A 27,787-nucleotide genomic window follows, 5' to 3' on the forward strand; every position below is an offset into this window, starting at 1 on the left:
ACAGTAAGTACTTGATGAAGTATGTACAGAGCACAAATACAACTCTCTACATCAGAAACCTGAATCTTCTAATCCAGAAATCCTGCCACAATAAACATTTAATTAATGCTAGTATTGCCTGCCTTCTGAGACTTCAGATGTGCTTGTGATTTATATGACCCAAATAATTTTGAAAAGTTATGCCAAGACGTTTGAATGGAGTCTCTTATTCTTTTATATTCCTGACTCTTGCCTATGGAAGGCCCTGTGCTAATGGAGTGGGAGCAAGAGGAGGGCAGGTGTATGCTGTGGTGGATATCGATCTAACATAAAGAAGTTCAAATCCAACAGCACAAAAGTCTATGTAAAAGATGTGTCATGGAAGATGACTGGTAATAGAAAAAGAATGAAAATCATTCAAGTGTTCATCAATAATATGAAAGTTAAATATCTCATGGTATATCCATGATATATTCAAAAGAATGAGGTCTCTCTTATCTTTGTCTGTCTGCCTGTCTATCATCAGGGAAAGATATTCATGACACAGTAGCAATTAAAACAGAAGCAAATCATAAAGCATTATGGTTAATAATATAAAATATAATATACATAGCATAATTCTTTTCATGTAATACACTCATGGTCCCTACACTCATTAAACTTTTCTCCCAATATTTTATTGTGAAAAAAGCACTTTGAATATAGAAAAGTTGAAAGAGTTATTATACAGTAACATCCATAATACCCACTACCTAGATCCTACAATTAGCATCTGACCGGTTCTGTTTTATCACACATCTATCCATCTGTTTGTCTCTGTCAACCCATTTTTTTAAAAGACATTTATTTATTTGAGAGAGTGAGTGAGCACGAGCAGGGGGCAGGCAGAGGGAGAGGAACAAGCAGACTCTCTGCTGAGTGGGGAGTCTGACGCGGGGCTGAACCCAAGGACCCTGAGATCATGGCCTGAGCTGAAGTCAGACCCTTAACTGACTGAGCCACCCAGGTACCCCGCTGTCAACCCATTTTTAATACATTTCAAAGCAAGTGGCAGACACTGCTACACTTTACCCCTAAATGCTTCTGCATACATATCATTTAACCAGAATTCAATATTTGATTTTGGTCATTTTTAAGGTAAAATTTACACACAACAAAATGTACAAAGCAGTGTATCATTCTGTGAGTTTTTTAAAAATGTGTACTTTAAAATGCAGTGGGGAGCTAAACATTAGGACATCACACTAATAGATGTAATGTGCAACTGTGGTGTTTGATGTGCACTGTGAGAGCCTGCGGGTGTGGGCTTTGGCCCTAGTTGGAAGTCAGTGAAGGCTTCTGTGAGAAAGTGGCTCTTGGACTATATCTGAAGGATGAGTTAAGTTAGCTTCGCAAAGTGGAGGCAGGGGAGTCGATGAAAATCTCAGAAGGTCTCTTCTTCCTGACCCCACCTTCGAGCCAGGCTTGGTTGGTCTGTGTGGTGGGCAGGGCACCTGAGCTCCTTTAATAATTAGGGTAGATTCACCTGCCGTAACAAGTAGACCCCCAAAAGTACACTGGCTCTGACACAATGGAAGCTTAATTTTCATTCATATGATAGTCTGAGATGGGTATTCCTGACCTCACCCACTCTCTCCATATGGTGGTTAAGGGACCCAGGTTCCTTCCATCTTATATGACTCCATTAATCTCTACTGCCTTGTTTTTGTCTACATTCAGAGGGCGGAGGGGGAGAAGTATGGAGGAGGTGCAAGCTGCTCCTTAAAAGTCTTGCTTTGGAAGTGGCACCCATCACTTCTGCCTACACTCTATTAGAATTTAGTCACATGGCCATGCTTCAGTGCAAGGGAGGCTGGGACAACAATTTTGGTGGAAAAGCTAGTAGCATCAACCACACTCCCTGCTTTTCGGCTCTGGATGGAATTTTTCTTGGGGACACAAAAGACCTTCTGAATTGAGCCCTTAGGACTCCCAGGTGATCATGCTCCACAAACAAAAAACTTCAAACTCCTCTTCCTTGGTGACATTTCCTTGTGTTCAAATCATAGAATATGCCAGGTGTTAGTCCTGCTTTTCCTGAAGCATAGCGTAAGCCAGGAATAAATCAAGTAGGAAGAAGTCGGCAGCTTATGAAAATAAAAGGAAAAAGTGGAAAGTCCTTAGAAACTGGGCGCCCAGGTATAGCTGTTATGTCTTCAAAAAGTCCCATCCAGGTCTGTTGCTCTGTATGCATCTAAGAAAGTTTAAAATAAAAACCTGAGAGGTGAGACACCATTCAGCTTCCTCTCTGAGTACTTGACTTTCCTGGAATAATGCCCAGGGGGTTGGTGACATTGGTGTCTGAGCATCACTGTGGAGGCTACTTGAGGGTTAGGAAGCTACTTGAAGGATGAGCCCCTTCCAGTAAGGTACCCCTAGAGACTTGGAACGTTTGTGTCACTGTCCAAGGTGCTGATGTCAATCCCTTTGTCTCAAAATTCAGACTGTACAACAGCATTGAGTACAGCCTTGGCTGAGTTTCCCAGATACTCGTTCATTCATGCACATGTTTATTTTTTTCTGTCATGTATATACCTCCTTACTATCTTAAATATTTTTCTTTAAATAGATTTAGCTTCCTTTTCTTCTCTTAGCATTGCCTTAAAAAAAAAGAATATATATAAAATCACAGGCTTGATCTACCACTTGTATATTTATTTTAATACGTTTTAGGAGAATTTATTAAAAGAAGATTGCTTTTGTCCTTGTACTGCTGATGGTACAAGTACCCCATTTTGTGAAAAACTGTCTTAAAGATCTTATGTTCACACAAGAATTTGGCGCTTCAATTACTATTGTTATTTTTTGAGAACATGAGGTCTTTTGCTCCTTTTTTCTGTGTGTATCTGGAAGGTACAGAAAGTGTCTGATCTTCCCTGTCCTCCACGTCCTTTCCTTTAGATGAGAAGCATGCTCAATATTTCCTCTATCCTTAGAAATCTTTCCTGTGATCTTGACTCTCCCTTCTCCATTCTTTACCCACTGAATATATCCAGAGACTGAAACTACCCTTTTTAGATTTGCCGTCTCCATCTCCTGTCCACCCACGCCATATCCTTTTGCACTATGACTTCTACCCTCAGCAGATTCGGAAACACAGGTCTCCCAGTTTTTATCAGTGATCTCCTGGCTTCTTCCTCTCTGGATTTGAGCACAAGACATGGTCGCTACTTATGACAGCAGAGGGCAGACATGAGGGAAAGGAACTGGGACTGAGACTGGAACCCACGCCCCATCCCCAGGAGAAGTCCTCACTTTTATAAGCTGCTCGCCGACAGGCATAATTAAGGATTCGTTCAGTTGGATAAGTATTGAGCAGCTACGATGTGCCAGGCACTCTTCTAGGTGCACAGGAAATGGCTGTGAACAAAACAGACAAAAGTATCTGCCTTCATGGGACATCTGTTCTATGGTGGTGATGGTGGTGATGATACCATCTAACACTCGAGTCTCTACTATACGCCAAGCTCTGTTGTAAGAGCTTCTATGTATTGGCTCACACTTCCGCTATAGTGTGGCTGCTGTTATTCCCATCTACAGAGGAAATGAGAGACAGGACATTAAAGTAACTTGCTAAAGTCACACAGGTGGTCAGTGGTGTTTGACAGACCGGGTTTGGTTTAGATACATGTGCTCTTGATTGCTTGATACTTAACACCTGCATTGCTGGTCCCAACAGTGGTCACCTCGCCACGTCATGGACATATTCTAGGAGGTTAACAGTGTTCCCTCTTATTTTCTCATTTCCCCCCTCTCTTCTTTTTCCCTCTGAGTATAAACAGAGTTTGTGTGCCTCGGTTGTACTCTGAGCCTCTGCCATTAGACAAAGTGCATGCCCATAGTGACGGAAGGCTCCAGATTGCTTGCTCTCCCCCATCACTCTGCCGTCAATCACCTATCCATGTGCAGATGCTCATGGGACCTGTGAACTATCACAGGGATTCCTGAGAAGGCTCATGACAATGGACTGCCCCTTCCAGCCCTGCCCTTCTCCCCTCTCTGTGGATCTTGCCTGGTGGGATCCTCCAAGCCAGGGGAGGCATCTCTAGTGTGTGCAGTAACTCCTCAGCTGGTTCCTTTTCAGCCCTTGACCTCCATTTCTCCTAACCTGCACCCACTCTTCACCCCGTCCTCCCTCTCCAATTCCACACACCCCATCCCCATTGTCTCCAACTTTGATGGAGCGCATAGGAATTGCCTGGGACCAGGCTATGGATTTACATGCATTACATCATATGAATTCTCACCTCAACCCTGCACGGTAGTTACTGACATTAACCCTATTATACATACATGGACATTGTAATCACAAAGGTTGAATAGCCTTCCCAAGACCACACAGCGGGAAGGAGGCAGGACCAGGACTTGAAAGTAGGTTTTGTGATTCCTGTTGCCTCTTTCCATCTTGGTCAGCATTTGTCTCTGCTTTAAGGTCCACTCATCTCCACCCAACTGCTAGTCTGGTCTTTTTTGAATCAGCAGTTTCAAAACTGCTACAGAGCTGCTTAATGGCATTTGTGGGTCCCTCCTTCTGCTGTGGAAAAAAAGTTAAAAATGATATCTTATGTGACTGCATTGGGATAAGGGCAAATATATTAATATAATACGTTATAGCATTTTCTTCAACCTAAAAGCCCATTTTTTTTCTTGTGGTTTTAAAAGAAATTAAAACGCTTTCATGAGCCCCTAAAAAGAGTGTGTCCCCCCCCAGGACTGTGATTCGTGTTCCTGCTAAAGTGGGTGCCAGTTGCCAACACGAGCACCCCAGCCGTGCATCCTCAGCAACCTCCAGCCTTCTCTTGCTGAAAGCCACCAGCGTGCTTAACTAGCATGAGCTTCAGGTTTGTGCACAAGAGAGCAATCCAGAGCTCCAAGCCCCAGACTACAGCGTCTTCTGCTGGAACCAAGCGCAGCCCTGAGTTAAGACAGGAAGAAATTGCCTGAGGAAATGAAAAAACAGTTTTGTTCAAACCCGTAACAAAGGCCTTTCCTAAGTCATTTGGAGCTCCTGATGTGGGAGTCTTTCCTAATTTTAATCTCATTAGGGATATGGAGCCACACACACATATACACGTACATACATTAGACGTGGTTATATAATCCTACAGACAAAAGTACTTTCCTTTCCTTGAACCTGCTTTGCTATCTTTTTGCACCATATGGTGAGTTCCTTTATCATATGGTTCACAGACAGCTCAAAGTCTTTGCTACCTGTTCCCTTAATCCTCTCCCAGGGAACCTTTTGACATTTGCTGTCTGATCTTGGATTCCTGCTTTCTCTTTGGTTCTCTCCCAATGATGGCACCTCCCTCCCAGCCCCCAGTCTTTCGTATGCAATTCTGATTGCAGCCTATTTTTGCCAACTCATCTTCCCGGATCCTGGCGAGGTCCTTCCACCTTCCTGATGTTTCTGTGTCTCTCCTCAGTGCAATGACTCGCTGTTCTTCCACAGCCCCTACCTTCACTCCTCAAAAGAGAGTCCATTAAACAAGATGTTACAAGGGTCCATTTTCCCTGACAAAATTACTGATGTTGAGGAAAAGGAAAGATCTGGAATTCAAGTTTTCTAAGCCTCTGCCCTGCTGCGAGCAGCTTGTCAAGCCAGAGTGAGCAAAGGGAGTCTTTATTAGGAAGACGTGGTGTGTTTCCGTGCATCTCATTGACACCCAAAGGCAGAAAGTGCAGCCACAACAAGGAAGCTTCCAGGAAACCAACAACCATGGCATCCATCTTGGGAGGCCCCAGGCTGCCATCCCTGCTTCTTGCTACCGTCTCTCTCAATTCTCAATGTCTAGTTCCCAAATGTAGACTCTGTTGGAATTTTAAGAGAAGCTGATGGGCCAGTGTGGCTCAGGGATCCCTATGATCCGTGAAAGCTATGGTCACAAGGAGTGAGGTCGCTTCTCCAGCCATCTGTCAGGAAGCACAATAGGAACAGACCCTCTGAAAGAAGAGGTGCAATGGGCGGTTTCTCTAAAAGAAGAAAGGAAATTGCTAACCTTTCTGGTGCAGACCACAGTGGGAGTTTCTTTTAAGTCTGCGGTTTCTTGAACACGTTGCCTGACGCTTTGGGGAAAATAATGCAAAGTTAAATCGGGTCCTGCTACCAAAGGGCCAGCTAGAGCCTATTAACATGGAAACTCTGTCTCGGGCAATAATTCATGGCCACTGGTCCAATTACTGGGCTGTCATGGTTCCTGCCACCCTCTGCATATCCATCTAGACCGCATCTTTATGCGCTCCGCTTGTTCAGAAATGCACAGTCCTGTTAAGATGAATCCCTGGTTTCTAAAAGCATAACCCATAATTTTTTTCTACCACAAACACCATAGCAGAAACCTGTAGGTTGTCATTACCCAACACCCATGGTAAAAATTGTGGATGCACAAAGATGGGTAGTTAATAGGATTAAACATAGTTTGTCTCATTCCCCCCCCACCCCGCTCCTGCCCAATTCCACAGTATGTCCTGACCTCATTGAAAACCACTGCAGAGATTGATGATACAGTTTGAGCACTGAGAACTTGTCTAAATGTTTTGTATGCATGGCTCATGGAAACTTCACAACCATCTTCCAAGTGGGTACTGTTGTTAGCTCCATTTTACAGATGAGGAAGTAGAGGCCGAGAGAGACAAGAGACTTGCAGATTCATGCAGCAGTGGATGCAGACTCGAACCCAGGGAGTCTGGCTCCTGAGTGCATAACCACTAAGCCACACACGGCCTAGCTGCACTCAAAGTGCTCCATTTCTGCCTCGGAGGAGCCCAGTTCTCTGTTAGCCTGTAACACCACCAGCAAAGGGAGGCTTGGGCACCCAGGGCAGATCAGATTATAGAGAAACAGGCTTCCCTTGTGCAACCTAATTGTTCAAATCAATGACGGACCCTTAAGGGTTTCACTGCATTTTCTTTCGGTAAAAGGCATCAATTATTGGTTTGTTTTCCCCAGGAACCATCTAAAAAAAAAAAACCAGTCAAATTAAATCTGCTTGTATTTTAACCATCTAGCCTTGTCAAATATAACGTATGATTCAAAGACAATTGATGGAGCATCCATGTCACGAGTATTGATTTTGCCTCAAAAGAACACTACAATAAGTAGGGTTGATGCCTATCAATTATCATTACCGATTCTATGATATCAGTAATTAGAAGTGAGACAGCCCAGGGTTTGGAAATTTTTGCATTTCTTATGACAACCCAATTAAACAAAAAAAATTGTTTTAATTAAATCCAACTAAACATCTTCATTGAAAACAATGAAGGAGGTGGGCATTTCAGGTTTCAATCATATTCCCCCGCTCCACCCTCCCCATCCCCAGTAGTGGCTGTGAGTCCTTTCTTCCTCTGCGTAGTTACATTTGCTTAACAATAGCATGCCCTGAGCTGACTAGGCTAAAAGGACCTCCATTCTAAACTTCCTTTCACACTTCCTGCGGCTCTCCCTGCTAGTGGGCCATAGTTCAACTGGATTAAATCTGAGGTGTCGTTCGGCTTCATTTTAAAAGGCTTAAATCTTAGCACCTGTTAACCTGACTTCTGATCTGAAATTTCAGCTAATCTCCCCCATTATCAGTGTCCTCCCCACTAGAGCGGTGCATTCACAATTGATGAGCTTGGGCTGACACGTCATTATCACCCGAAGCCCACAGTTTACATTAGGATTCACCCTTGGTGTTGTACATTCTGTGGGTTTGGACAAATGTATAATGACATGTATCCACCATTATAGTATCATACAGAATAGTTTCCCTGCCCTAAAAATCCTCTGCGTTCCGCCTATTCATCCCTCCCGCCCCCCTACCCCCTAGCAACCACTGATCTTTTTACTGTCTCCATGGTTTTGCCTTTTCCAGAATGTCATATAGTTGGAATCATACATATGTAACCATATAAAGAGACTTTATTTTAAATACGGAAAGCCTTACATAATAAATCATGAAATAACCGAGTTGTAGCATCTGAGTTGATCTGCACGCTGAGTGTCCCGGCTCTTATTTTTTGTCCAGCCAGCTTGGAGATGGTACCCACCAAGTCCTACCCTGATCCACACTATTAACTCTCAATTAACATCTTTTCCCCACTGTATCACTTTTCAATTTTTCCTGAAGTACTTCTTCAGTTAGCAAGTCTCCCCAGTTGCCAGAAACCATTTCTAGACTGTTAACTTCCAGTTTGCTGCTGGAGGCAAAGGCATTTGATTTCCCCCAAATCACATGACTTCATATTCCATTAATGTGACCACCATTAAAAATAAAACCTAAACACACATATGTGCGGACATAACACGCTTAGGAAATTTGATCCGAAGTTTGAACAATAAGAATACGCTTTGGATGGTCAAAATCGGGGCCTCCAAGAGAACCTAGAGCATGTTAGGATATCTTTGCATCTGGTGGAAGTTGAATGTTGGGAAAGCCCCAAAAGGCTCCCAGTTCATCAGCCATGGCGAACACAGTGCCTTCAGTTCTTTCTATCTCAGAAGCTCTTCACATGCCTTATGCCATCGAGTCATCGTTATGGCCCCATGGACTGATGGATGCTTTGTCTACATTTTACCCCCACATCCAACATGCTACAAGAGTTCTGGGTTAGAATGGATCTGCCCCCTATTCCAGCCTCTGGTTACCCAGGGTTGAGTGGCTTGAGCCAACTCTTAATCCCTGGTCCCATCCGAGGGAGGACTTTAGCAAATCTGCACTCCAGAACGGACAAGTCTGTGAGGGCCTAGGAACCAGGCATACCGCCCCTCCCCCATTTGGAATTGTAGAAGATGATAGTCTACTGATTCCACAGGGAGGCCCTGTCCACACTGAGCACACAGCTCACTGAGGGAGGGTCCTCTTAGCCTCTGGCAGAGGGCTTGTGCTAGCCCCACCTCTAAGCACAGACGGTAGGACCTTGCTTTCATCCCCAACTTGGCATCACATCTCCTGGGAAATCGATTTTGCAGAAATTTTGGTCTATTGCTTCGGCTCACTTTCTGCCTTTCTGCTTGTCTCTTCTGGAGAAGGTGAGCAAGAGCCACTGTAGCCACAGAGGGCCTTGGAACATCCCCTTTATGCTCCCCAAGTCTGCTGATGCTTTTGCAGCGTGGCTTGCTCTGGGCTGGGCACCGAGTTTTTCCTGCTTTCCGTCCCTGGCTCTCCTAACAGCCCTGTGAGGGAGGGGCTGTCATTTTGCCCCTTTAATGGGTGAGGGAACTGAGACTCAGAGATTGAGTAATTTGCCCACGATCACACAGCAAACACACGACAGAGTCAGGCTTTGAATTCATGATTACAGAGCCGAGCCTGTACCACTGTGATTTTACCGTTCTAATGAGATGCAGACTTCCAGCTCGTCAGACTCTGTTGGTATCACAGTCTCATGCTTTCCTCGAAGAGCTTGTCAGGATACCTGTTATGTTGTCAAGATGAGGATGCTGAAGCTCCCCTTCATTTTGTATCTCGGCTGCACCCAAATTTCTCTCAAAATCCTACTGCTGAGTGGGTGAATACCCCTGGAAGAGCAAGTGGACCACATTTGCCCAGGGCTCCAGCCCCTGATTCCACCACCATCCTGATGGCCTGCCAGGTCACCATCGCATCCTCCCTAGGGCAGACCAAACCTGGCACAAGAAGGCCCCCAATATTTAGAAGATTCTGACTTAATGGGTCTGGAGTATGGCCCAGGCATCAGCTTCTAAAAGCTCCACAGGGAATTCTAATGTGTGTCCTGGAGAAACCAAAGCTTGGTGCAAGCCCACGAGGAGGGGGAGGGGTACCGTATCTGCCTTAAACCTTAGAGCTGAGCTGATTGAAAGTACCCTCTTGCTGGCCTCTGGGGAGCTGGGTGCAATTCACAGGAGACAGTCCAGACATCAGGGAGAACCCTCGAAAAGATGGAACCCTAAAATAGAGGAGGAGGCACACCTTACAGCAGACCAGCCCCCAACGCCTGCCCCCAGCCTGGTGCACAAGCCCACTCCCTCGTGGGGTGGGCGTAGTGGGGGAGGAGTCCGGGGGTCTGCAGTGGGCCCACAGTGTCCATACCGGGCTTTAATTTGCTTCTCTCTCCCTGTCCCATGCGAGCCTTAGCTCAAACACCTTCCCCATCCTCTTCTCCCAGATTGGAGTTTGGGGGCCCTGTGGGCCCCAGGTTTCTCTCTCTCTTTCTCTTTTCAATGTACCATTTGAGCTCAAGTTAGAATCTTTTCCTAACCCCAGCGTGTTAGCTGAGCATACAGTTTCTGATAACGCTAGGTGCTTGGTCTCTCCTCTTTCTCTTCCTCCTTTCCTGCCCCTGTGGTAGGGATGTTGTTAGGAACATCATCTACAATAGCACTACATGTTCAAGATCCATGCAACAGATTTCTTTGAGACCCAGGTTCTAGGGAAAGCTTATTTTTCTCTTTAAAAAATGATTTTTCCTTAAAGGAAATAATGAACTTTTGTTATGTTTCATGTGTCTCTGGTTGCTTTAGCCTCCAGGAAGCTGAGGGAGGGAGGGAGGAAGAGAGAGAAGAGAGAAAATACACACACACACGCACACTATATGGTGTATAATCATTTTTAACCACCTTTATTGAAGTATAATTTACATACCGTAAAATCCAGATGTTTATGTTACATAATCTTGAATGCTACCTCAAGTTCTTTGTGAATTATGGGTTGGCAATAGCCATATACAAATTAAACAATGCGAGACCTAAGTCACTGCAGATCTCTAGTGACCCAGATCTAGGGCTTTTTTTTTTTTTTTTAAGCTACTTTCCCCCCATGCAGATTTTTTTCATTCATTTATCCAACAAATATTCCTTAAGTGCCTACTGGGTGCTAGATGTTGGGGATATACCAGTGAACAAGTCAAACAAAAGACCTGCTCTCCTAGAACTTACATCGAGGGAGGGAGGAAGATAAAGAGAGATTGCTATCATGTCAGGTGTGGTGAGTGCTATGAAGGAAAACCAAGTAGAAGAAAGGGGTGGGGAGTGACAAAGAGCGCTGTAACTTTCGAGAAGGTGGTCAGGGAGGACCTCTGCAAGGAGATGAGGGAGCAAACTTGGGCATATCTGGGGGAAGATAGTGCAGTGGGAAGAGAGGAAGATCCTAGGAAGGTGGAGTGAACAGGGACCCACGTGAGTTTTAAAGCTTTGTTGGGGTACGTGGAGCAGAGTGCACGTGTTTGTGGGGAAGAAGTAGGGGCGAGGCAAGGAATAATTAAGAGACAATTTCAGGAGACCAGGCTCAGGATCATGGTGGCTTAGATCAGGAAGGAGGTTGGATAGGGCATACATTTTGCATAAAGAGCTGACAGAACTTGTTCATGTATTGAACGAGGGACGTAACCGAGAGGAGTTAAGGGAGACTCAATTTGGCTTTGGGCTTTTGGCAGATGTCTACTGAAGCTGGGGAAATGGGGAGCTGGGTCTTTGGTCCCTAACTATGCCTACCTTCTCACATTGGTAAGCACAGGGACCCATAGTCCTCACGGGGCAAATCTCCTTAGCCAGTTGAGAACTGGACATTGGTGCTGGCGGACAAGGATCACAAGCAGCCACCCCCCCGCCCAGTCATTCTCTGAAAAGGTGAAATTGATGATAACCACTGTAGTGGATAGAATTGTCTTCCCCCAAAATATATGTTCAGATCTTAATTAGAATCCCTATGAATGTGACCGTATTTGGACAGAGGGTCTTTGCAGACGGTAGACCCTAATCCAGTGACCGGTGTCCTTAAAAGAAGAGCCAATCTGGACATAGACACAGGGGCATGGGAAGGAATGCCAAGTGAAAACAGGCAGAGATTGGAGTGACACATCCATAAGCCAAAGATTATTAGCAACTGCTAGAAGCTAGCAGAGAGGCATGGAGCAGATTCTCCATGACAACCTAGATGGAAGCCTCTAGAAGGAAGCATCCCTGCCAACACCTTGATGTTGGACTTCTGGCCTCCAGAACTGTGAGAGAATAAAATCCTGTGATGCTAAGCCTCTCAGTTTCTGGTTCTTTGTTACGGCAGCCCCAAGAAACTAGGACAACCTCCAGGTATTAAGCATTCACCCTTTGCCCAACACGGTGCTGAGTGAAGGTGTGCATGTTGCTCACTTTATCCTACCAAGGTCCTCCACTACCACCGAAAGTGAAGCATCGTTGTCATTCCTGTTGTCAACAGAGGAGGAAGAGTTACGTGAATTTCCCAGGGTCATGCAGCTAGTGTGTGTGGTGGCACTGGGACAGCTCCCAGGTCCTCTGACTCTAAACCCCATGTCCTGACCATTCTGCGACACCATCCTGTGGCCAGAGGCCAAGACTCCGGGCACATTCTGCCATTTGGATTCACCAGTTAAGTTCAGCGCGGCAAACTGCAGCCAGGAGTCCCTGGGCTACTTTCCCACATTTTCTCTGCTGCCACCGGAGCGTTGTTATTTATCACATCTCTCCCAGAAGATTCTTGGGTAACAGATGTGGCTTGGAGTTTGATAAGAGCGTCACTTCAACACATCCTTTCAATCTGTTCAGAATCCTCACCCTGGAAATGGAGGGACAGCTGAACAAACAGCCCACGCCCTCTATGTTGGTATTAACCGAAGTGGAAACTCCAGAAACTTCATGAGACAATTGATGAAAAGCAAAAGCTCGCTGGCACTTAAAGGGGCATTTTAGAACGTGGCCAGCCCCGTGGCCATGGCAATGGCTGTCTCACTCTCTGCCCTTTTCCTCTCCCGTGCCAGTGTGTCAGGGCCTAGGGAGAGGAAGGTCTCCCCTAAGCCGCTTCAGGCTTGGAAGGCTGTCCTGTGTGTGGGCACATGCCTAGCACTGTGCCTGGCACAAAGGCCCCGAAAGAGCTTGTGGATAGATGAGCTGGAGTCATGGCTACGGCGCCAACTCAGACCAAGACCCTCCCACCAAGTCAATGAATGGTTTGTTAGTGGCCGTATAAGAAGTGGAAAAAGGAAATGACCCTTCTGTCTGTGGCCACGGATTAGCCAGTAAGGTCCCAAGCCTCTCAGCAGGTGGTGTGGGTAGGAAGGTGAGGAACAGGGCTGGGATCTGGAGCCAAATTTGAAACACTCTGGCAATAATAATCTAATAAATAATGTAAATAAATAAATAATTCAAATAATCTCCCATAGCCAGGGCCCCTGGGTGGCTCAGTCAGTTAAGGGTCCGACTCTTGATTTTGGCTCAGGTCACGATTGCAGGGTTATAAGATCGAGCCCCGCGTCGGGCTCCGTGCTGAGCGTGAAGCCTGCTTAAGATTCTCTTTCTTGTTCTCTCTCCCTCTCTCAAAAAAAAAAAGAAAAAAGAAAACAGCCATAAATAAAATTACCATAGCACAGCACTGGGTACTTGAGGTCCAGAGAATCAGACAGAATACAGCTAAGAGCATGGGTTTTGGAGATGGGCGACATTGGAAGCCTCACTTCATGGTAGAGTGACTTTGGACAAGTCACCGCACTTCCTTGTTTCCTTGTCTGCCAAGCGGGGATAGTAGAAGTTCCCACTACACATTCGGGCGGGGATTAAGTGAGATCCCATGCAGCGTAAGCAAGAAGTGGGAGTGGTTATCATGACCAGCTGCAAACTACCCACCCCCTTCCCAGGCTGACCCTCCCTCCAGCATTACCTTTGTTTGTCCCTGCCTCTGAACCCTGCGCCATTGCCTCCAAACACCATCTCTTACCTGCCCAGTCTCCCGGCTTGGTGTCAGTGCTGCCCTCTTTGCGGAGCCCTCCAGTTCTGCTAGAGATGATTGTTTGCTGTGTCTCAGACAGGTGGGAATTGGAATCCAGAATCTGAGCTTGAGTGCTCACTTCCTACAGTAATTCCAGGCCAAGGTTTGTGGATGCAGATAGTTTCATCCTAAGGAAGCACAGTTCTCTTCCCTCTGCCTGGAATATGCCTAGCTAGTTCTGTTGATCTTTCAGGTCTGCGCTTAGCTCTCACTCCCCCAGAATATCTTTCGCTGACCCACAAGTTCAGGTTAGGTCCTTCACTCAAACACTCACAGAGCACCCTGCACTTCTCTTGCCGGTGTTGAATCGTAACTGAATTTGGTAATTACTTGTGCAGGAGGGCGAGCTTCATTTGCTTGTCACTCCGTATGCCCAGTGCCCATCTCAGGGCCTGGCACATCCTAGACACTTAATGTTTACTGAATGAATGGATGGATGAATTGGCCCGCCTTCCGAGTCCTAGATAAGACTGGGAAAGGTGACATTTGGAAGGCAGAACGAATTCCATCTCTGTGGCTTCTCTTAATTGAAGCCTTTAAAAAAAATTTTTTTTTGATTGAAAAGAGTGTGCACAACCAAACCCAAGGATTAAACAAGGCAAGGTAACAGGGGCCTCAGTGGCAATGCTGGGTTACGTTCATGCACATATGAACTTAGATGAATCTGTTCAGTCATCTATTGCTGCATGAGAAATCATCCCAAAATTCAGAAGTTGACAACACCACCAACCACATATTATCTCTTGTGGTTTCTGTGGGCGGGGGATTGGGAATTGGGAATGCTCGCTGGTGGACTGTGGTTTAGGGTCTCTCCTGCAGGGGCTGGAGCTGGGACAGCTGAGGCTGGAGTACCAGGGGCTGGTTGGCATGTAGTCCCAGGGCTTCTCCATGTGGTTGCCGTCACCAGCATGGTGGAGCCAGGGCTCCAAAGGCAGACGTCCCAAGAGAAACTGAGAAGCTACAACCTCAGAAGTCACAGGGGACCACTTCCACTATATTCTGTTCATAGAGGCAGTCACAGAGACCTGCCCAGTTTCAAGGGGAGAGGGCGTAGACTCTGCCTCTTGACTGAGGAGTATCAAATCTTTGTAAGCACCGCAGAATATCACTTCCTTCATGACATGGAGAAAGAAGCTCTCAAAAAGGCCTCCAAGAGGGGCCAAAGAGGTTCCAAATGAAAAGGAGAGCTTGATGAGAATATCATGGAACAAAGAGAAGTTTCCTTCTTACTCCCATTAATGACTGCTGAGAAGGTGTTAGGAAAATCAAGACAGGAGTCCGTTTGACCTATGGATACCTCCTAAAAACCGTATTCAATGAATCGATTTTGATAGTACCTCAGTGTTCCACAGATCAACAGATTTGGTGATTAGAATCACGGGGAGGAGAGACGCTTGTTAAAATGCAGACTACCAGGCCACAGCGGGAAGCTTCTAGTGCTTGGAATCAGTATTATAAACAAGTACCCCTCAGGGGTCTGAGGGAAGCACCGTCCTTTATAGAGAATGGAACTTGCCTTGTTTTCAGTTGCGTACTGACCTGCTGCTATTTGGCTACCTGACATTTTAATTTTTATTAAGAATTTGAGCCACCCAAACAGTAATTTTGTCTTACAGAATCCCTAAGTAACAGAAATCTGCTCCAACTAATACCAATAAAAATGATCACTTTATTGGAGGGAGATGGAGGTTTTTTCCAGTGGGAAACAGCCAAGCCTCATGAGAAACTGGAACCAAGCCCTGGAAAGCAAGGCCTCTGCTCATTACCCCCAACATCAGTTTCTTCTTTGCCTGCATGTGGTAGGAAAGCACCACTCTAGGCAGATCTGTGCATTTCTCTCGTCAGTGGCGCAGGGCTGACTTGGCCCAGTATCCTGTCACAAATTCTTTGGAGAGAGAATCTGATTGGCTCAGCTTAGGTCAGTGGCTATCTCTGATCCAATCAGCTGTGGCCAGGTGGGCCCACTGCCCAATCAGAAGGTTCTTCTAATAAAGAGTTGGAAGAATTGAAAGGCATGCTAGGATTCACTTCCAAATTAAACTGCTGCCACTGTGATTATTTAGGAACTTTTATTTTTCCTGATCTTTCCTTCTTTTTTTTTTTTAAAGATTTTATTTATTGATTTGAGAGAGAAAGAATGAGAGATAGAGAGCACATGAGAGGGAAGAGGGTCAGAGGGAGAAGCAGACTCCCCGCTGAGCAGGGAGCCCGATGCAGGACTTGATCCCGGGACTCCAGGATCATGACCTGAGCCGAAGGCAGTCGCTTAACCAGCGGAGCCACCCAGGCGCCCCATTTCCTGATCTTTCTTGAAACACGTGTTCTAGCAAAAACTGGTGCCCGGCCCATTGCCACTCATTCATTCATGCATTCCTGTTGAGATATAGATGGCATGCAATAGTCTATTAGTTTCAGGTGTATGACGTCGCGATTTGACAATTTTATACATTATGCTCTGCTCACCACAATGTTACCATCCATCACCACATAATGTTATTCTCTATGTTGCCCTTTTCATCCCTGTGCCTTCTTTATCTTGTGGTTGGGAGCTCCTATCTCTTAATCCTCTTCATCTATTTTGTCTATCCCCATACCCCCACCTCTCTGGCAACCACCAGTTTGTTCTCTTTATTTATGGGTCTATTTCTGCTTTGTTTGTTTTGGTTTTTAGATTCCTTGTATAAATGAAATCATATGGTATTTGTCTTTCTTTGTCTAACGTATTTCACTTAGCACAGTACCCTCTAGGTCCATCCATGTTGTCACCCATGGCAAGATCTCATTCTTTTTCTATGGCTGAGTGATATTCCACTGTGTACACACACACACCATTTTCTTTATCCATTCATCCATTCATCTGTCAGTGGACATTTAGCTATCACCTAGTTTTATTTAAAAAAAAAAAATTTTTTTTTTTTTTGAGAGAGAGAGAGCAAGTGAGCGGGGAGAGGAAAGGGAGAAAGAATCTTAAGCAGGCTCCATGCCCAGTGCGGAGCCCGATGCAGGGCTCGATCTCACAACCTGGAGATCATGACCTGAGCCGAAATCCAGAGGCAGACATTCAACCGACTGAACCATCCAGGCGCCCCTACAAAAAAAAAAAATTGTATTGAAACACAGCCTTACCCATTCATGTGTATATTGTCAAGGGCTGCTTTCCCGCTACAAGGGCAGGGTTGAGTAGCTGATACAGAGATTGCCCTGCAAAGCCTACAATATTTACTATGTGGCCCTTCATGGGAAAAGCTTGCTGATCCCTGCTCTAGAATCCGATTCAGTTCTATGTCTAAATTGTTACCCAGTGTTCCATGTATATCATTTCTACTCTCCTCCAGCCAATACAGAGGAATTTCCCAACCTTGGCTCATTTGCTATCTGGTATTGGTTTGTTCTTCCTTCTACCCATGTTGCTTAGGACAGGGCAAGGCACCAGAGTCTTTCCACATCCCTGCTGATTGACTTAAAAAACGATGTCTACAAATGCCACAGTATTTCCTAAGGTGTGAAGCACATGGCATGATTTGCAAGATGATTTTAGTTTCGTGCTTGAGACTGTTTGTAGATGGTACATAGATGCGATGTTAAAGTAAATCACATCATGATAAGGTTGTGCTCTCTTTATGTTTTCTTTCAATCTTTCTAGTTACTTGAACAAGAAAATCTCGTTTGATGACAATATGTATGACGTTAATAGTTCTCTAACATTTGCTAACACCATTTTTTCCTTTAATGAGGAGAACACGCAGGGGCTGGCTTGGAACCTTCAGCAGCTAGCAATAGCTAGCTAGAATTTCCTAGCACTGCTTTGCTTTTATTTATTTTTATGCTGATCTTCCATTTATGGCTAGTGATACTGGCTTGCCATTAATAGTGGTGATCCAAAGTTTCCTTTTTCAGATAAATTTAGTTCAGAAAAAAATGTGACTAGATGTTTAAAATACTAAGCAAATAGCAGTTTAGGTGATAGGAAAAGATGTTTAAAAAAGGCACATGAATGACTGATTGAAGTTTGGGAAGCTTGTGTTGAAGTAACTGACATAGGTATGAAATAGTCCTGGTGCCCAGGGCAGGGAGTGACCCATTTGGTCTAAGTGTATCACTGAGGATTAGAGAAGAAGGTAGCCATGGAGCTGAATCTTTGATTTTCTGGGCAGTGAAAGAGTGTAGAAGGACACTGCAGACGGTGGGGATAGAAGATTCAAAGGAAAAGCAAGAGGATGGAGTCATGGAATTGTGTGGCTTGTGGGAGTCCCTGAAGGATTGTATGCACTTGAGTAGCATGAGCAAAGCCGCCTTTTTAGAGCATTTGTTAGCTTGAGCAGGTTAATGTCTCTGAACCTCAGTTTGTTTATCTGTAAAGTGGGGATAATTGAAACAGCTGTAGGATGTCCACCCTGCCCCTGGTTCCCCGGGGAATTCCCAGCCATCTGTCTTGCTTCTCCTCTAGGCGGGAGGCTAAGATGTCCCATCATGACTGCATCGACATTTGGGGTGTCCGAGGCCCCTCTGTTCTGTCTTGGGCAGTCCGGGAGGGGATCTTTACAAGTATTTAGGATTGTTAGTTAGATGATGCCTTGACCGGCGGTGATGGGTCAGTGGGGCTGTCCACACTCGAAGCTGGCTCAGCACTGAGACCCTCCTACTGCCCTTGGAGGATCTCCTCAGCTGAAGGCTCTTCTTTCCACCTTCAGCTCCTCTACCCATGTGTCTTCCGGCCAAGTCATGTTCCTGCCTCCTCCCTGTACTTTCCCCATCCCCAGCCTTCTCTGGAATCTGGGAGCAGAACACCCCCATCTCCACCTGACTCTTTACATCTTAGAATACTAGCCTCGTGGAGTCCTTGTTTCTACCTTGATGAGGGCTGGGAGAGGGGAAACGGCCCTTGGGGGCTGTCGAGAGACTGGGGAGAGAAACACACTGAGGACGCACAGCCTGGCACGTTGAGCCCCGCCCTGCCCTGTGGGCCGGCGGATCTGCATGGGGACTGAGTAAATGCCCAGCAGGTAGGACTCACTTAGCTTGGCAACCCTTATTTCTACGGGTTGAGGAAGTGTGCGCCAGGAACTTTCTTGCTAAATACTCTAAATTCCTGGCTCTGCATTGCCCGTGGCTGCCCTGGCTATGGTGAGAAAGGAGATGGGGCCTCTGTGTGAGCCAGTGGGCTTAGCCTGGAAGCTTCCATGCAGTCAGACTCTTACCCCTGGGATAAGAGCTGAATGGAGGTTGCCCGGCTGCCCTCCTGCCTCGGAGAGCCTTCTAGGTATGCCTCCCTCTGGCCTTCGGGCTCTGTTGTATTCTCTGGTCCTCCAGCTGAGTCTGGTATGAGCATTTTATTTGCGCGACCACCTAAACTCCTTGAGGATGCTTTTGGAGCTCTGGGCAAGTAAAGCATTTAAAGGCAGAGACTTTAGAGTCAGGTAGACCTGAGTTCAAACCCTGTCCCTGTCTCTAACTGAATTTGCTGTGACAGGCTTCTTACCCTCCGTGAGCCTCGTTTTCCTATAAAATAGGTTTCTTAAAGGTACCTACCTTCTTGATTCTACACAAAGGAATGAGAAATAACAAATGAAAACCTGATGAGTGCTCAGAAATGTAGTGGTGATTGAGATAATCACCTGCCAAATACCTGACACAGTGCCTGCAGTAAACGCTTATTTTGGTCTGATTGCTTCTTCCTCCAGGAAGCCTTCCCAGAAGCCCCCAGGCCTGATCAGGTCTCTTGCAATGTGGTACTGCCCTGTGCTTCTTCTAAGAGGCTTCTTGAGAACAGTACCTGCTGGCCACTGTTGTGTCTGACATAGTCATGACCAGTGAAAATAATGATGTGTCCTGAACCACACTGATTAACATGCTGGGGTGGGGACCACAGCTGCATGGAAGGAAGCTGCAGGACTGCGAGAGAGGATGTTAAAACATTACACTAATCATCCCTGTAATTAATATCTGAAGTTTTTTCTTCCTCTGGATGGCAGGGTCAGAGAACGTGCCGGCTTATTTATGGCCGTATTCCCAGTGCTTTGCAGGCTCTTAATGAATATTAAATAATTGAGTGAATAAGAGAACGAGTGCTCCACATTCAGTGTTATCAGGAATGCACTCATGCCCTCATTCAACAAATATTTATCGAACATCTACTATGTACCAGGCACTATTACACCAGTGAACAAAACAAGCAAAGATACTTCCCCGCGGGTGGTTTGTATTCTAGCCCTGTGGACTGGGCTTTGGTGCATATCCCAAAGGGGTCAATATTTGCTTGTTGCTGTTGGAACCCTGCCTGCTGATTGGGTTCGGCCAGTCAAAGTGTGAGGTCCGTGGAGGACGTCATCCCTTGACTTGGTGTCCACAGAGGGCATCTGGGCAGAGCTTGGAGTAGATTTGAGTGAACATGTCTTTCTTTCCCCCCAGGCCCTTCCAACCACCCTAACAGGCTTCCTCTCTCTCCCAGGTCATGCTCTCTGAGCGAAAAGGCACAGACGAGCTCTATGCTGTGAAGATCCTGAAGAAGGACGTCGTGATCCAGGATGACGATGTGGAGTGCACGATGGTGGAGAAGCGGGTGCTGGCCCTGCCTGGGAAGCCGCCATTCCTGACCCAGCTGCATTCCTGCTTCCAGACCATGGTAACTCGCCTGGAGGGGCCTGGCCATCCCGTCCGCAGGGCTTCACCGGGCTTTGGCCTGAGCCATCCCAGCAGCACCCACCCCCAAAGCGACATCTGGACCCTTTCCACTCTAGAGACAGGAAGATGGTGTGCCCCGGGGAGGCTGCTGAGAGTTTCCGAGGCAGCCACTGAGAAGCTCTCCCCTAGGCAGATGCTGTCTCAATGAAGATAAAGGAACTTGGGCCATTGGTTTAATAACCAACCAAGCAGGGTCTTTCTCAGACAGCCAGAGGTGACTTGGGGACAGCGACTGAGAACTTTCGGTCTCACAACATGCAATGTTACATCAGAGGTTACAGATGAGAACGAGTGGGAAGGGCCACAGGGCGTGTGTGTTTAGATGGTTACAGTCAGCCCTCCAGACCCTGCGGATGAATGCTCGGGTGCATTCTGCCAGTTGTGTGCGCTTCCTTAAGGAGGGGTGGCCTGAGAACACAGCCTTCGGGGGACCCCCAGGGGGGGGGGGTACAGTGTCCAAGGCAGGGGCTCACGAGCACACAGCTGTGGCTCCCAGGAAGAGAAGGGGACGTTTGTGCACGATATGCTATTAACTGTGATTTCAACTCTATCTGCAAGAGCAAGGGCCATCCCTTTAAGTAACCTCTTACCTTTTCCCTGTTCAAATGAGACCCCAGCCTCCACACCTAAGGAGGGGGTGACGAGCCCCCAAGAGCAAAAAGGTACAAAGTTCATTCCTGCCTGTGGGGCTTCTGAGGGCCAGTGGCCCAGTGACTTAAAGATGCCTTAAGGGATTCTTGAAGATTATTTCAATTCTGTGCAGCCCTCACTGTGCATGCTAATTTTAGAGCCCACCCCCTATGTGAAATGGGACGCTTTTGTCTATTGCATGTAATTTAAAGCTTGGGACTTCCTCTCTCCGCCAACATCACCAAGTCCTGTCCTCTGCTAAGTTAGATTCCACACTCCCAGCCTGGAAAGATCTAAAACTGGCCTTGGGGTGGGTTTTATCAATGCAGACCACACATCAGGCTTAGGACTGCCTTGTGTGAAAGGGGCAGAGCTGGGATTTGGCTCCTTCCCTGTTCTGAGAAGTCTCTTGATACATTTTGGGGTCAGAGGGACCTGGGTTCAGATCCTGGCTCTGTCATCTACCACTGGGTGGACTTCAGCAAATTGTAAAACCCCTCTGGCCTCAGTTTGCTCATCTGTAAAATGGATGAGCTAAAAGTAGCTACATCCAAGGTGGTTGTGAAGAGGAAATGAGATTATCCACGAGAAGCATTTGACACAGTGCTTGGTGCCAGGTCGATGCTCAGCGGATGTTACTCAGTCATTTCACAGACATTCAGCATTCATCTTGGCTTTGACCAAGTGCTCGGGTATAGAGCCAAGCAAACCAGGTCCTGTTTTTGAGAAGTTTATGGTCTTGGAGCAGAGAAAACAGACATGGGATCGTCACAAAACAGTGCAGTCGGGGATATGGTAGAACCTAGAGAAGCAAGTGGGTCCCCAGATTGTCCCCTCATTGCCCCTATGGTATCTGTGCTCTGGGTGATATGATTTTCTGGTGGGGTCAAGTTCTAATTCCCAGATAGTCTCCCTACCACAGGCCATCAGGGGAGGGCACATTTTAGGCAAGTGTGTATAGTGTTCCCTGCAGGGACTTGGTCCACCAGCCTCATGTTGGGGTCTGCTGGGTGATGGGTCTCCTAGAACGTCCTTCACTCCACTGCAGGCACAGCTAAGAGCTGGGGTCGTGTTTGCCAAAGTACGGCGCATGCCTCCCTGTACGAAATGGCCCTGGGTACAAAGGGTGACTTCGGCTGGTGCATAAGTTTTAAATTACATTCACCTTTTATTTTATTTTTTAAGATTTCATCTATTTATTTGAGAGAGAGAGAATGAGAGACAGAGAGCACGAGAGGGAAGAGGGTCAGAGGGAGAAGCAGACTCCCCGCTGAGCAGGGAGCCAGATGTGGGACTCAGTCCCGGGACTCCAGGATCATGACCCGAGCCGAAGGCAGTCGCCCAACCAACTGAGCCACCCAGGCGCCCTCACCTTTTATTTTTTTTAAGATTTTATATTTATTTGACAGAGAGAAACTCAGCGAGAGAGGGAACACAAGCAGGGGGAGTGGGAGGGGGTGAAGCAGGCTTCCTGCCGAGCACGGAGCCCGATGCGGGGCTCGATCCCAGGACCCTGGGATCATGACCTGAGCTGAAGGCAGACCCTTAACAACTGAGCCACCCAGGCGCCCCAGATTGCATTCATCTTTTAATCCGCTTTAATTCTGAGTGCCTCAAGGGCAATGTTTCCATTTGGTGCCAGTACCCCTGTACTATCTTTTTTAACACTTCCCTTTTTAACACAGAGTACCAGGCTTCAGGTTCTGAGCTTTGGCAAACACCAGTTTCTAGGTCATTGGTTTGCTTTTATTTTATATATAAATATATTTTTTTTCTTTTTACAGATTTCTTCTATTTACGATAGCACAGTAAAGTCTTTCAATTTTTAAATTTTGAGGTATTATAAGGCAAATACAGAAAACCACACAAAACAGATGTTTTAGCAATGAGTTATTAAGTTCCCCAAACCACCAGCCAGGTTGAGAAGCAGAACTTTGGCCAGCCACTCTGGAATCTTCTTCACGTTCTAATCTCAATCTCTCGGCCAACAGTAGCTTGACTTCCTTGCATGTCTTTTTAGTTTTATCACTTGAGTCTTATCAGTGTCTTAATACGATAGTTTAATCTTTCCCATTTGTAGAAACCAGCTGTGTCTTCTGAGCCTTTTAATACAGGTGATTTCTCCCCTCTATCCCTTCCTTGGACCAGTCCCTTTATGTGCTGAAGGTCCCCGGCTGTTTGACCCGGAGCGTTTTTGGTCTGGATTTAGCTGACTGCACAGTCCTGGGGCTCCTGCGTGTGCTTTCCTCCCCATCTCGTCCTCGGTGCTTTCGTGCAAATTGGTAGCTGGACCTAGAGACTTGGCCAGACTCAGGTCCAATCCCTTTGGCAAGAATGGAGGAGAAGGTGTGCTCTTTCCTTCAAAGGCGTGTAACGTTCCGTGTCCCTCTTTCTATGAAGTTGACAAACCACTGATGCTCACGCAGTGCCACGGTCCCTTGATGTTTGATATCCTCTTCTGTCATTTCTTTTTCCTGTACTCGTTGGAATGCCTCTGGGAAGACGGGCTGCCCCTCCTCAGTTGCCGGTGGCACCGTTCATATAGGAAAGGCAGAATCCATGTTCGATCCTTTCTTGTTATTGGACAGTTTGTCATTAGTTGGTTCATGATTATGCTCCAAAGGTGACTAACATTTGCTTCTAAAATAATATTTTTGCCTAAAAGAGGAGAGTCAAGGTAAAGAAAAAGATGAAGTGAGCCACAGGTCACATCCTACAAGGGTCTTGGCACAGATGGTGAAAGGAATTCCAAAGCTGGAGTTTCTAGGGAATTAGGTGCTAAAGGCACTCCAGGGGTGGCAGAGACAGGACCAAACTAGATTCTCAAACCTTCAGCCTCCTTCATCCCTCATCTTCTCTTCTTCCCATTGGGGTTCCCCAAGTTCACTGACAGACGTCAGTAGATCAAGAAGAGATCTTGTTCTCAAGCAGGAGGCTGGACCAACTTAGAGCACCATTTTCAATTTCAACTGAATGTATTGAGATTGGGGGTATTAGTCTAATGTGTGTGACTAATATTAACTCATTAATATACCGTACCTTTGTTAGTAATTTACTGTTTGAAAAATGATAGTTGAGTGGATTTGAGGCGATTCTTTTCATGTTGCCCTCCCTCCTTCACTTGTATTTCAGTATGCTTTCTGGCATTAGACAGCGGGGATGGCGTTTACCTGGGAATTGTGCGGTGCCCTGGGTCCCCTCAAGCGGTGCCACATGTCAGGGAAGAGGGTCTGAGAGCCGAGAACACAGTTCAGTGGCTTTGAGTCTTGTGTGCAGACAGAAGTCCCGTGTAGGCGGCCAACCCACAGTCTCCTGATCCAGCCAGGCCAAGGATGGAACAGATCGCCACCTTGCTGTTGCAGATCAGAGGAAGTCGCTACCCTGTCTCTAAGGGCTGTGTTGTGTGGGGAAAATGTAACTTTAAATGTCACCGGTGTGCTTGGCTTGAGGCGAGGCACCCGCTGACCTGCGGCCAGAGTCAGAGGCCACTGGGGGCTGAGCAGGTGCCCCTCCCACCTCCTGTTCACCCAGGAGCAGATAGCTTCTTCCAGCACATATATTTTGATTTTACATAAATGTACTTCAAAGACACAATAATGCCTACTACACATGAGGCCCAGGGCTACACTCTGAAGCCACATGACAGCCTTTAGATGGGTCCTGTCATCATCCTACAGGACGAGCGGACTGAGGCCACACGGCGAGTATATTTCATGGTCAGGATTTGAACCCAGGCAGCCTGGCTCCACCGAGCTTTACACTTAACTGCTGCAAGTGTGAGGTCTTTTGAATGCGCCGAGTGTGACTCGCTGGATTTCTAGTCCGTCTGACAGCCCCGGGGCAGAGCCACCAACAGCCAGCCTGTTTGTAGGCTCCAGAGGGGGCCCGAGCCCTGACCCCTGGCTCACCTCTCACCTGCTCAGGGAAGGCTCGTGGTGCTCCTCAGCTCTTCCCTCTCCAGCGCAGAACTGACTCTCCATCCGAGCGTCCACCATGTATGGACTTGGAAAACTTCGTTTCACTTCTAGCCTCGCCGGAAAAATCTTGCAACAGAAGGGATTAGCTGTCATCTCACACTGTAGGAGAAAGGCTGGGGGATGTGGGATGTTGGGTAGTTTTCCCTAGACACAGCACGGGGTCCCAGGCCCACTGAACTCAGAGCCCAGGCTTCTGCTAGTATGGGATGTTGAGTTGCCACCCAGCTGGCCTTAACGGGGATGATAAAAACAGCAACCAGAAACAACAGCCAGCGTTGTGAGCACTTCAGCGTGGGTCACTCGGCAGGTACTCTCCCATCGTATTCCCCCAGCACCTCTCCTGGTAGATGCCGTTACTCTCCCTGCTTTGTAGCTGAGGACACTGGTATCCAGAGATGTTAGGTAACTCGTGCAATGTCACACAGTAGATAAGGGGCGGTGCTGGGATCTGTTCGGCCAGACTCCAGAACCCCAACCTTGCTCTCCTGCCGCTGCCTCAACTCCAGGTTCCTTTTCCAAGTTTATAAGTCATTTTTACATTAAGGCTTGATTACATCCAACTTTCACAAGAACACTATAAGTGAGGGCTGTTCACGTTTCGGCACAAAGGAAGCCAACCCTCAGAGAGGTGCATCGCCTGGCACACAGTTGGTAAGTGGTGGGTTTTCTAATGGCCCTTGAAGGTGTTCTTTCTACTATGAAAGGGTCACCTACTTACCCCACAAGGATCTGGCAATGATTGGAAAGGTTTTGTGGTGGGAGTGATTTTAAAATGTAGGGAGCATTGCATATTTATGAGGCTAACCATCATTAGCGTGGCTCGGGTGAGCAGGAAGGCTCCTTTTTGGGGATGGCCCGTGGAGGTGGTCATCTGGCTCACACTCACCTTCCAGAATTGCGTCGGCCCGGACCCCCTGATTGGTGCTGCAGAGGAGGAGGAAGGCTGGGCTGGAATAGGCAGCCTCTCTGAAGCCAGCATCCCCTAAAAGTCAGATCATTCCTGCCAATAGATGGAGGCTACTAAGGCTTATTGATTCTGTCAGCAAATATTTATTTGTTGAAATAAACATGTCAGGACCCAGCTGCATCCTCATGAGGGGGACATCAGTGAACAAAAGAAATAAAGTCCCTGTTCCTTTAGAATTTGCATTCCAATGGGGGAGGCAGATAATAAACCACAAGAAATAATGGGGCTCTAGAAATGGAGGGGTTGGTGGGAGAGATGCTATTTTTTTTTAAGATTTTATTTATTTGAGAGAGCGAGAATGAGAGAGAGAGAGAGAGAGAGCACATGAGAGGGGGGAGGGTCAGAGGGAGAAGCAGACTCCCCGCTGAGCAGGGAGTCCGATGCGGGACTCGATCCCGGGACTCCAGGATCATAACCGGAGCCGAAGGCAGTCGCTTAACCAACTGAGCCACCCAGGCACCCAAGAGATGCTATTTTTGATTGGATGATCAAAGCAAAGTCTTTCTGATAAGGATGACATTTGAGCAGAGACCAGAACAAGTGAGGGAGTGAGGCATGTGGCTATCTGGAGGCAAAGTGTTCTAGACAGGAGGAGGAAGAGTGAGTGTAAGTGCCCGAAGCGGGAAGGAACATGCTTCAGTGTGTTTGAGGAGCAGAGAGGAGGCCAGTGTAGCCCGAGTGGATTGTCATTTTGCATTTTATGACCCAGAATTCCTTTATGAATCAGCTACCTTTTTAAAAAATGACAAATCTAGTCTAATGTGCTGCAAATTTGATGTTTTTCTTGCGAGCAACTTTGAATTTTGAAGATGAAAGATCCTAATAGAATAAAAAAAATTCTGAAGGTGGCCAAAATAGATAAACGGGAAAAAGACACCCACCGCCATGCAAAAGAACTTTTGTCATTCTTGGAATGATGCAAATTTCATTTCAAAAAAACTTATTTAGAAAAGCAAAGTTCCATTGGAAGCATTCTCAAAAAAATTGGATGAAAAGAATCTCTGACAAATATGCATGGCACAACATTAAATGAAATGAAAGGAATTAGATTTTATTTAAGAGATGATTCTAAACATTTTATAACTGAATATGCACACGGAAAAGGATCCGAAAGAGGCACAGACAAATCAAAACATTGCTTTGATTTAGGGAGGGGTCCGTAGATAATTGTCTTCATTTTGAATGTATATGATTTCAGAAATGTCTCTCATAAAACAATTTAAAAGTGTTGAATATGCCACAAGATGGCCAAAGTTAATACCCAAGGAGATGTAAACTCCATCAGAAAGAAGCTGAATTTTAAAAATTGCTCATTAGATGAGCTGGGGTTTAGGCAAATTGTTCTAGAAGCACAAAGGGATAAGCATGAGCGCCTCGGTCAGATAAATCTGGGTCTGTGGTTAGTGGCTGTGTGACCTCTAGAAAGACACTTAACAGCTCTATTGATTTCATCATCTTTAAAGTGACCATAATAAGGGAGGGTTTAAAAAGATGATGTACAATGTGCAGAATAAACAATAAGTGGAAGCTACCTGCATGATAGAGCTGGGTTTGAGGGGCACCTGGCTCATGGGCACAAAAGGATTATGTTCCCTCCAGTCCTTCTGCAGTTTTTCCCAGGGACAATTGTCAGCCTGGCACATTCATGCAATATCCCAACTGCCAGTGGGCACAGGCAGTTACGTCTCCTTAGCAAAACATCTATTTTAAATGTTTTCTTTTCAATTGAACATATGCACTTCTTTTTTTTTTTTTTAAATAGAATTAGATTTTATGAGTCATTGAAGGACAGAAGT

At 46.4% G+C, this 27,787-nt stretch overlaps 1 protein-coding gene across 4 annotated transcripts in view; it reads left to right on the forward strand.

The window, feature by feature from the left end:
* The window catches only part of PRKCB (protein kinase C beta), a 318,066-nt gene that overhangs the window by 237,635 nt on the left and 52,644 nt on the right, over window positions 1-27,787 (forward strand). For all 4 annotated transcript variants that reach the window (XR_003205040.2, XM_025855449.2, XM_025855448.2 and 1 more), the window contains one exon: window positions 20,185-20,358. Coding sequence is in view for 3 of the 4 variants with exons in the window: in XM_025855449.2 (XP_025711234.1) it covers window positions 20,185-20,358 (174 nt within the window). In the remaining variant the exon portion in view is untranslated. The remainder of the gene's footprint in view (window positions 1-20,184; window positions 20,359-27,787) is intronic.

This window comes from Callorhinus ursinus, unplaced genomic scaffold, assembly GCF_003265705.2.
Source record: "Callorhinus ursinus isolate GAN/ISIS: 27379988/994484 unplaced genomic scaffold, GSC_fseal_2.0 scaffold85, whole genome shotgun sequence".
Taxonomy (NCBI): domain Eukaryota; kingdom Metazoa; phylum Chordata; class Mammalia; order Carnivora; family Otariidae; genus Callorhinus; species Callorhinus ursinus.